The sequence below is a fragment of the Leptinotarsa decemlineata genome, unplaced genomic scaffold (assembly GCF_025532065.1).
Source record: "Leptinotarsa decemlineata unplaced genomic scaffold, Ldec_3_MD MMD2_tig00000133_RagTag_RagTag, whole genome shotgun sequence".
Lineage (NCBI taxonomy): Eukaryota > Metazoa > Arthropoda > Insecta > Coleoptera > Chrysomelidae > Leptinotarsa > Leptinotarsa decemlineata.
In genome coordinates, this window is record NW_027412542.1 from 4,314,234 (window position 1) to 4,325,948 (window position 11,715).

At 31.9% G+C, this 11,715-nt stretch overlaps 1 protein-coding gene across 1 annotated transcript; it reads right to left on the bottom strand.

The window, feature by feature from the left end:
* Positions 1 to 3,906: 3,906 nt before the first annotated feature.
* Ubc4 (Ubiquitin conjugating enzyme 4) lies at positions 3,907 to 11,715 on the bottom strand. Its single transcript, XM_023156088.2, has 5 exons — positions 11,475 to 11,715; positions 11,250 to 11,402; positions 7,579 to 7,661; positions 7,278 to 7,441; positions 3,907 to 4,175 (listed from the first exon to the last, which is right to left on the bottom strand). The coding sequence occupies exons 1-5, from the start codon at positions 11,535 to 11,537 to the stop codon at positions 4,042 to 4,044; spliced, it is 597 nt and encodes a 198-aa protein (XP_023011856.1). The 5' UTR covers positions 11,538 to 11,715; the 3' UTR covers positions 3,907 to 4,041.

An 11,715-nucleotide genomic window follows, 5' to 3' on the forward strand; every position in this document is an offset into this window, starting at 1 on the left:
TATATCTTTTTCTTCAAATGAAACTCCAAAACACTCTCAAGTGAATATTCTATAGGCATACCCAACTGCCTATATGAAAGTCCCACAAAATATAAGATATTGAAGTTAATACACTGAAATTGGAAAAAATCAAAAGTGTTATAATATGCTTTATTTTCTAAAGAGTTAATCTTGGCAAAGCTAAGAAGTATGATAGTGTTTTAAGTTATAAAATAGAATCCTAAAATGAAATTTACTACATGAAATATTATATTTCGTTATCCAAACGAAATTACTATGTAAGAAAAAAATACTTGTCATTGAAAAAAACCTATGTATCAGTGAAGCGACAAACATACACCAACACCCGCAGTTTAAAAAAAATATTTCATTTTAGTCAGTTGAAAACCCATTGATAATCTGTCCTCGATAACTCGTTTCACGCCAGAGATTCCGAACTATACTTGTTAGTAATGTAACTATACTTGTGTAGTAATGAATATTACTGGAGTTTTTTCCAAACACCAAATCGTTATTTTCAATACCTCCTTATGTACTTATGATGTACTGTTTGGAACCTTTGGTGTAGTAATGAATATACACCTCAGAGGTGTTAAAAATAACGATTTCGTGTTGGTAAAAAAAAACTCCAGTGATATTCGTGGATTAGAGGGTTTATCGAAATCCCCTCATTTTTGTATATGAATAACTTGAGTTCTCAGGGAGGAGGAAAACGTGCCAGTTTTGAATGAAGAATTGATAAGTGCTACTAATGTTTCTATGGCCTCAACAAGTATATCCAGCTGCACTTTTGTTTCCTATAGTGTTCAAAGTTTCAATCAATTCACGGAGACTGGTAACTTGTATTCATACATTTTGCCTGAAAATTATAAGCAAACTAATATTTTATTTTAAAAAAATCTGTTTTTCCGTTAACCAGCTGTCGCACCTCTCCGAACGACAACCCTCAAAAGTCGAAACTTGTGCGAGCTAAGGATTAATGAGGTGTTAACTTTTAACGTGTGATTCCTAACACGGGTAGCAAGTGAAAATCGATCGTTCGGAGTGGGACTTGAACCACTGACCAGAACAGCAGTCAATTCGAGTGAGTGAACAAAGCACCCACGTCGAACCGCCTGGCTACCGACCGCCAACTTGACTTCACCAAATTGCAATCTTAGGAAACTAGAACATCTCGAGAGGCAAGCAAGTTGGCAACATCAGAGGCTGATCAAAACTAGAGTACCCATATCAATATACCATTGATGTTTAAAATGCTACTTCAAATAACAATACTGTCCCACTCATTCTAAATAGTGTTAAATTTATGGAGAGAATGCTATTACTTGGGAATCTAAAAGCTTAATTCAGTTGCACTTGCATCCTGTGGAGCTCAAAACATATTTTTAATCCATGCAGCAAAAGAAGCTTGGGGATGAATGTATAGGGAGGATATAGCAGTTCTCAGCAGTAATATCTCAAAATTACGAAAGTAGTTCCCATATATAAAAACGGTTTTAAAACCGCATTACCAACTTCGGTTCAATTTCACTGCTACCGTCGCCTTCGAAAACTGTGGACAGAACTATTTATAATAGACTCAACTGTTTCTCAACTCGATATAATATCCTAACACCGAATCAGTATGGCTTCAGGAAATAATTTTCAAAGAAACTAGCAATGTAATGCTACTGAAAATATTATAAATATCGATAAGATTACTCTGGTTGGCTTATATTTTGACATTTCGAAGTCGTTCAATCTAGTAGATCATGACATTCTACTACAAAAATTAAAAAGCTGTGGCATCGGAAAAATATGCATATATGATTTAATTGCTATCTATTTGACAAACCGAGCCATCTGTATCAACGAAAATGGTAAAAAATATTATTCAAGAAAAACTAATATAGAGGAGTGCTGCAGAGCTCGATATTGGGGGCAATCTATTTTTCAATATTTGTCAATAACTTACCAAAAACTGTCAATGCTGTAGCAGTATACCATTTTGTAGATGATACATCAGTAATAACCTGCGGGGGAAATAATGCTGAGCTATCGGGAGAATTCCTTGAAACCAATATAAATGAAACAGCTATGATGATGTTTGGTAAATGCAAAATGTATCATCAATTCCTTCATGCTGAATTAGATCATAAATCTATTCTAATGATAGATAAAATAAAATTTCTAGGTGTTGCACTTGACGCATGTTGAAATTAGAAAATCACATTAATGTAGTGAACAAATAGCTTGATTAGTGGGTTAAATATCAACCGACAGCCTGAAGCTTTACTACTTGGCACATGTCCAATAAATTTTCACATATGGAATAATTGGTTGCGGTACTTCCTTTAGTGCAACAGAATATTCATCACACAAAAAATAAAATAGGTATGATACATGCTAAAACTTGGAAGCATATGTTCGTGCATGAATAATTTCAGAAAAACTGGAATATCCACTATGTCCTCATTATAGTTTTTATCTCTTGTTTGTCAAAAGACATTCCTACTTTTTTGCTCGCAATTATGACCCAAATACTAATGACAGAAAGACGACAATCAGATGGCAAAATAACCTTGCAATACCCACTAGTGAATCCAATTATTTTCAGGCTGATACTGACTATAAAGGCATATAAGTGTCTACCAACAGACAAAGATCATCAATGGTATAAAGGACATTCGAAGGAAATAAAACTTCCATTCTTTTGGTTGTTAACTTCCCTGAGGTGCTTCACAATGTTTTTTTGAATTTTTATGTATATTTTACTTCCACTGATTATTTTTCATTTGACTCATACTTATAATATCCTATTATCAATATGTTTTTGATAGTGGAATTTTTTATTTATGTGCCCATTTCTTTCTTCCTGGCATATCATGTACTTTATGACAACGAAGAATCATTATACTGGTCCAAGGACAAGATAATTTCAGCAAAATTCTCAAAAGCATATATTGTATTGAAATATAAAAGTTTTACGATACTTCATAATCAAACTAGAGCTTTCATGAAAATGTATTCATATACCTAGTACTTACACATATATTTTTCAGACACTATGCAAGAAAAAATTAATTCGAATCTATAACCTCATATCTTCTTAACTGATGAAGATTGGCTTATGACATACCATGGTATAACACTTTTTTTTTATTTGATTCTGCAATCACATTTAGATGTTCCAGATGGATTTTGCACAAGTTGACTTGACACTCAAAAAAAGGCTAATACAACAACCGTATACAACATTGATACAAGTAACGAAACACAGATATATTTATATGAACAGAAAACTGAGGAAAAATCTATTTTTTACACTATTTCTTGAAAAAAAGTTAATCCTGAAAGGTAAACAGCTTTTCTGTTTCCCTATTTCAATTTCTTGAGAAGTTATTGATCCCGGAAAAGGGCCCCTGGCTATAAAACAAACAATGGATCCCTGCAATTCCCTAAAATGTTGACTCTTACCCGTTTTCGTTTTGCCACCATAATTTAATATTGTGATAAGCTCATCATCACAACAAATTACTCCTGTAATATGATTTACTGATTTGGAAACTAATCTATGATGACATATTCAAATAATCTCAAATATTGACCTCATTTCCTTAGTGTTATATTCCTCCAGTACCACAAAATAAATCTGTTGAAATACAATATGTTTAGTCATAGAACTTGTCTGTTATCCAAACACTCTTTCATGTCTAATTTTCATATTTTTATCAAATTTCATCAACATCAAAATTGAACATGAATTTCCATATTTTTCTTCAAAATTGTGAAATGATTACATTTTATTAAAAGTGATATTTGTAGCATAGCCTACCAATGAAATATATTATTCTCTTCAGAATATACACCTTAGTTGCAACCGATATTGAGTAGATTCGCTTAATGACGTAAAAATGAAAAACAGTATTCAGATGCATTTTATATATTATGTACATAAGATTCAGCTTGAATAAAAATATTTGATTTTTCAAAGGAAATGAAAAAATCAATCAAACAAAGAAAAATAAGTTACTGCATTTTTCATTTGAAGGAAATTACTAACTAAAACAGTTGTTCCGTCGCTCTTTCCAAATCCCAATTAAAAGAGGAAAGTGCTACTCTAGCTTCGTTCTCATCAATTCCCATATCTACAAGTCTTCTAATCTTGCTATCGCAATCACTATTTACATGTGGACCTGAAAATTACAAACATAATTAGATAAATAGTGAAGTGAAAATTACTTTTTCTAGGAAAACGATGCTGTAATTCCCACTTTTAACATTTTCTCTCTGGAAATGCTGAAGAATTGCATAACTTATTTTTGTACTTTTGTTAAACATACTAGTCAGAAAATGGTGAATGTCAAAATTGTCGATTTCTCTCACTACATAGTTCTTTATATTTTTTCTTTACTTGTTTATTTATTTTCTTAATATTTGGATATCTCAATTTAATCTTTGACATTCCAGCTCAAGAGAAGAATGTTGTTTATCAGTGATCACACAACAGGTATAATTACATAAAAACAAACAGGAAACTGAAATGATAGTTATGTATGTAAGTCTAAAGTGAGTGGGTCTATTCAGCCTTCAGCTGCAACCCGCAAGGATTTATTGTGGCTCACACCTACTTGAACTCTACTAAATAAATCCAACTTCTTAACAAGACTGATTTATTTATTTGGCAAGTGATCTTTCAAGTTAGCTGGCAATATTGAGACTCTGCCAAATGCTGAAAACCTGATTTTACAGTATCAAGGGATGTAATTGAAGGTCCAAAGAATTCTCCTGCTCTTTCCAAGACCATATTAAGGTGGATTCTTCATGGAAACTTAAGTCTTCAAAAATAAGATTGCTGATCCAGTTCTCTTCATAACTTAACAAGATGATGATAACTTAAGAACTATTCATGAACAAGTCAAGGAATATTTAAGCCTGGAAACATACCTTTTGAATGAAGACAAAATTTTTTCAAAAGACGACAAAATAGTAGAAGAAATGATGGAGAAGATAACTAGAACATCAGAGATAGATGGAAAAGTGGTTTACTGAAAAATCCATGCAACCAGTATGATAGTTAAAAAACTGTCTTTGAAATACTGAAATAATGTAAAACAGTATATGGAGAAAAACTATTGCTGAAGAGTAAACCTAGAATACAGTGGAAAAAAAAGATATGATATATTCCACATTTTGCTGTTTCTAGGGATAACGAGTCCAATAAAATCTGAGTTGTCGATACTATAGCAAGTTAACAGAAAATTTTTCAAAGACTTCCTGATAAAAGATTCAAGTCTCTGTTTCTCTCTTATTAAAATATTATGGCAATTCTGATAAGAAAATATTGTATTCTCCGCAGAGAGAAAATGTTTCACAAATTAAAATTCGCAAAGATAATAATCAACATCTTCAAAGATTCCTCTGGCATCATAAATTTGAACTAACTTTTTCTGTCCTGCAGGTGATAAATTTTGGTGCTGTTTCATCACCCTTTATCTGTCTGTTCTGTTAAAATATATTTTTTGGTTAACCAGCTGTCGCCCCTCTACAAACGACAACCCTCAGAAGTAAAAATTTGTGAGCTTGGGATCAACGAACTTTTACTTTTTAATGTGTGATTCCTAGCACGGGTTGGATGATAGGAAATGAAAGCGGCTACCTTCCCACCGAATACATTTAAAACAGGATTGCTTTACAATACCAAGAAGAATATCATGAAACAGCTATTCAGAGGAGGAAACAAAAAAGTTTATTACTTTATGATGTCATTTATATTCATCGGGAAGTCTTCAACATTCATGGTTGGACAAGTAACTCAGGGTAACTTTCGAGCAGTGTATCAACAGAATTGAGAAGAAATATACACATGATGATTTCACAGAGGCTTTTGAGCCTACAGTAGACCATTCAAGGGTATTATGCAGTTCATTTCCAATTTCAAAAAAGCAAACAGAGAAAAGTATATATCTGACCAAAAATCTTATTTTTGTAGGGATTCAAAGAGTTTTATATCGGATCAGATTTTTGTTTCAAACATAATTTCCGAAAACCAAGAAAATTCTGTAATTTCACAATGACAGTGAGTACCATCAAAACTGAATGCGGTTGACATTACTAGAGATGATGAACAACTTTATTTGGACTCCATCAGTAAATTTGTTTGAAGGTGGTTGACAATGTTTTGTGGTGTATTTCATCAGTTCGGATTCCATTGTCTTCAAGTTATCACCCGAAGACGATTGTGGATACTAACAATCGAAACGTCGTGACATAACTTGGAATTTCAAATCAATTCATATTATATTAGACAATGGAAGTCCGAAATGATGAAATCCATCAATAAATGTTATCAAGATTTTTAATTTCTATATTCCGAAAAGAAAGATTGACCAGAAGCTTATCAAAATACACAGAAAACAAAGTTTCTTCATTGCCGGTGAATGATGAAATCAATTTTTCACCAGATATTTGACGAAGCCGAGTACTAATGGTGTAAAAAAATACAACTGGATCATTTCACTACTTGTCAAAATAAAAAAATTTACTAGACAAATCAAGCAAGTTATCAAAATTTTTTTGTTCCAAAAAGCATATCGGCAAATCTGAAACGGAGAGGGAAAAATCCAGTAATACTGATTACCAAAACTTCAATTCACTCAATTATTTTATTTCTTTCTAGTCACTTTTATGTTGGTAATTTGGGATTATAATTTGACCTTTTCTTTTATATCTGTATTGTTTTTTTTTGTTGAAAACAAGTGAATAAAAAGTTTTCACAAGTTGACGAATATTTTTATATTCAGACAATTTTACAGAAATTGATTATTAATCCACAAACAGATAAAGTGATATATATTCTTTCATTGTGCCAACTGTAAGTAAGCCCTAGCATGTGATCTAAGTATATGATTTTTCTTTCTGGTATCGTATTTGTGGTACTCCATCGTTTTCTTTGAGTGTTCCATTATTAGATAAGGTATATGTCAATAATTTATATGAATAAATGGATGTGAATGTTTATATATTATGATCACTGAAATGTTCCTTCACATTTCTCTGAAGCCCAAATAAAATATTCTGATGTTTTTTTTTTCTATTACAAAGTGTGGACCTTCCCCAGATACTAGTGCATAACATAAATTACCCAGTTAACGCCTATAGAATGTTGAGTGAGAGACTGTTGAAGTGAATTTCTGCAGCAATCAAATGGTAACTGGCCATAGGGTGTCCAAATATAACAACTTGAACATAAATGATAAAAAATATCCAAATACCAAATTAGTAATCAATATGTTTACCTCCAGCATAAGCATTCGTCCAATGCCTTGCTGTTAATTGAAACATCTCTAAATTGTCCTTGTATTGTCTGGCCACAACAGCATCTTGAGGATCATCAGGTTCGGCAGCAGATAGAAGAGCTTGCAACGAAAGAAGAACTGTTCTTAAGGTCATTGCAGCGGCCCTGTGGAAAATCATTCGCATCTATTTTCACTGAAGAATTTCAAAGTCCATACAAATCCAAGTGTTTTCGCACATTTTACAATTAAATTTTCACTGCCACTTGAAAGAAATATAGATAAGGTATTTTGAACAACTTACCATTGATCTTTTAATATGTCTAAGCAAATAGCTCCCGTTACTGATGAAATATTCGGATGCCATATTCTTGTTATGAATCGAACCTGAAATAAAGATTGTAATGTCAGTTTACATAAGATAGTTTTGGGTCAAAATTTTCTATAGGTTGCTTGAGCATTTCACTTTTTAAGGTAAACTGGAAAAAGAATGTTTCACAGATACAAAAAATATACAAGCTACTTTGTTAGACATTGAAAAGTCTTGAATTTCTTCATTAGCACTATCAAATTGAAACATGTTCATGAAAGTTATATAAAACATAAAAAAATGTAGAAAACAATTTAGAAAATTAAGAAATGGAATTATTTCAATGAAGATTTTTCAAACAAATCTTGAAGACTATAGTTACTAATGAATTATTTCCATAATTGCAAGATTTTGATTACAGAAAATGAGAGAAAAACAAGAATATTCGTCTTCCTCATTAGTACGGTGAAAGTAGTTGTATATTTCATTTTTTCAAATATAAATACATATTTTTCAAATATATATTTATATCAATTTTTTTTAATATCACAACCATTGAAGTGAAGTATTGGCAGCAATGTGGAACATGGATCACTGTTAGAAGACAATTCAATATGAAGGAACTTTTTTACCAATTGATAGAACCATACTAAATGAATCTAACTCAAATAGTGAGAACTACTTAAAAATCAAGAATGAGAAAACTTGAAATATATGGTTCTGCAGAGTTCTTTTCTGGGTTCAGTTTTTTTCCTTAATTTATGTGAACATAAATCAGTTCAAAAACCAGATTTTTATAACTTATGATCCAAATCTTGAAGTCTCTGATACAATCTAACTGACAAAGAAATAAAAATAATCATATACATAAATAAAAGTCATCATTTTCAATTCAATCGGAAATGCTTATCATCATATGAAATATTTTTGTTGACAATGGAAAATTGATAAACAAGGTAGCAAACAGTTATCACATAAGAACGTGAAGCAATAATATTTACAAGATTGATTTAAAATATCAAAATGTGTTGAGAAAATAAATAAGAAGGCAGATTCTCGTCCGCATATTGAAATATAACAAAATTTACAATACAATATCAATACTTTAAAAAACACAAATTTGCTTTTAATGCTTTGAGAGACGAAACTGTTGATACGTCAAGAAGAGTACGTCAACCACGCCACTGAAGATGACTGCCGCAGTTGAAACTGGAGATTGATAGATCAAGGCAAAACCCGGAAACTCATGTAATGGTCGCAAATTGTCTTCATACATACTTTTGAAATATATTCAAAAAACACTTTACTGTGAGATTTACTCTAAACAGTTTTACAAAAAGCAATACTTGTTTCGCCATACAATGGCTTCTTTGGGCGTGTCTTCACTCACAAAGATACATTTTAATATACATTGTCAAGTTGAAATAAATAAATAATCTAAAACAGCACTGATGTTCATTATTCAAATAATTAATATTAAAATCAATTGCCTGTCAGTAAGATAGTCTTATTTACTGAATATTCAAACTGTTTCTCTACCAGTAAGTCGGTGTGTTTATCAATACTTATTAAATTATTGAAGTTCAAAAATCTCTCTCATGTTAAATAATTAATGTTTGGCCATGGGTATATCTACTAGGACAGTATTTGGAAACCATCAGATGATTGGTAGAAATGACGGTTCCTTAGGATTAGGATTACTATTTCAGGATATCCAAAGTTTTCCAACAACATATCTGATTCATCAAGTTTATTTCTTATGACTTATGGATTGGTATGCTGGGATAATGCAAGTTTCATTCATCTTCAGAGTTTTTATATTACAGAAAGAGGCTGTGCGTAACATAGCGAAAGCCAGACATTATTAACATCGCAGGCCTTTGTTTCAGAATATCAGAATGATGACACTCAAAAATTGTTTATGAGAATATTTTATATGTAAAATGAAGTGTATAAACACTCACGTGTCAATCAGATGTTCATTCCTATAATACAAGGAATTTGCACAATATTGTACGTTCAGTGAAAATAATAGAGAGGAGCATGTCAATGGTTCTTTACTTCAATTTACTTCAGGACAATTAGTGATACTTGAAAAAAATTTGTAATGAACACAGCAGTTGAATATGATTTTTCGTTTTACTGGGTAATTGTAACAAAATTTCAACATAACAATAAGCCCCTTTTTATATGCTATAAACTTGATTAACTTATTCTGAAGCATTTCGATGATCTCGATCTAACATCAATAATAAATGGACCAAACTGTGGGGATGAGTTCAAGAAGAGATCTGACAAAGACAGTTCGTTTGTGTTCATAGAAAATTTCAGTGACAAATGGATTACAAAATCTAGTATTTTCATGATCGAGATATGATTTTATTGAAATAGGGATAAAATGTCAATTTCATATTGAATATTTCAAAACATGAAGTGGTAATTCTACAAATAATATAGAAATTTTTGGTTTGAGTTTTGAAAAAGTAAAATGAGAATTCATGGGGCATCTGCATTTTCAATAATTTTACTCACAGAATATATTACTTCACTTATACATGATACAAACCTTCAAAGAAATTGGTCCCAGAAAGGAAGTATTCCTGCCATCTCCCTCCAAGAGAACACTGTTCTCTTGGAACTGAACAAGTTCAAAGTGAGAACATAGTCAGTGACGAGACGAGTCAGTGACAAGTGTTATATAACACTCACAAATAATATTAATCTCTTAATGATATAGTGTGTACAATATTTTTCGTTAGTCCATGTTTAGCTAACACAAACAAACTGGTTTGCCCACACGAAAGCAAGCCACATATAATTTTTCGTGTGAAAAAAATGGTGTGCTCAAATGCAAGCCACAAACGGACATTGTTTGGCCTTGGGATGTATTAATAGTCATTGCAAATGCCAATCTAATTGGAAATTACACACATTTGAAATGAATTGACACATCTGTAGGTATAATACGGATTTGTGGTATTGATATATTTCCACCTAGGAACTTGCCATTCAAAATTCTGGCTTCGACAACATATTTCATTAATTTATTTTAATGAACAATCGCGTGCCGTTTCACAGCCAGAGTGGATTCAAATTACAGAGGGATCCAACCTTTAGTTCTAAACTATGCTGTGGCATGCCTGGCAAATCCAATGAGTTCTCATCCCTACTCCATGCTGTTTACCGAGTGAAAAATGATACCGGTAAACGCCTGGCAAATCCAATGAGTTCTCATCCCTACTCCATGCTGTTTACCGAGTGAAAAATGATAACCCTGATAATAGAAATCAGTTATTCCCTGGCGGGAATAACTGATTTCTATTATCAGGGTTAAAAATGATTGAATTACTTAAATGGCTATTGAAAAATAGGGGTTGGTGATAGAAGGGTAAAAATTGGGGTTTATCTGTATTTTTAATGTCACATCATAAAAAAATTTAAAACAAAAAATGTTTACGAAAAAAAGTTGAAACAATGTTTGGGGTGGAGCACTCTTATCATCTAGGGGTATGAAAAATAGTTTAAAACCTATTCTCAGACCTACGGAATATAAATATGAAATTTCATGAAAATCGATTGAGCTTTTGCTGGGAAGTGTCGCACTGTGACACAAGAATTTTATATATAGAATAAGAATATATAAATATTATTTTAATGAATATTACCTTTGGGGGATTGAATGGATACGTTTCAGGTACTTTAATTTCCAACACAAAGTTTCCTCCTTCATATGGAGTATCCGGAGGACCAGCTATCTCACCTTTCAGTTCCGTGTAGTCATCGCTTAAAAGTTCCACTTTTATAGCACACTTTGCTACCTGAAAAAAAATTGTACCATTCATCACTAAATTCTGACTGCTTAATTCAGATGATAATAGACAAATTCTAACCTCTTCGCTTTTAACAACTTCTTTGAATTCCCTTTTAATTCTTTGCGCTGCTATATTTGCCATTCTGAGTATTGAAGTTATTCAAAAATATGAAGAAGAACTAACACTCAACTAAAACTTAATGAAAATAACTCATCATAAGAAATATTTTTCCTTTATTTTCTCACTACAAATTTGACAGTCTTTCTTTCAATTTTCATTGGGGCATAGACCGTTGTAACTAGTTGACCATGCTTTCACT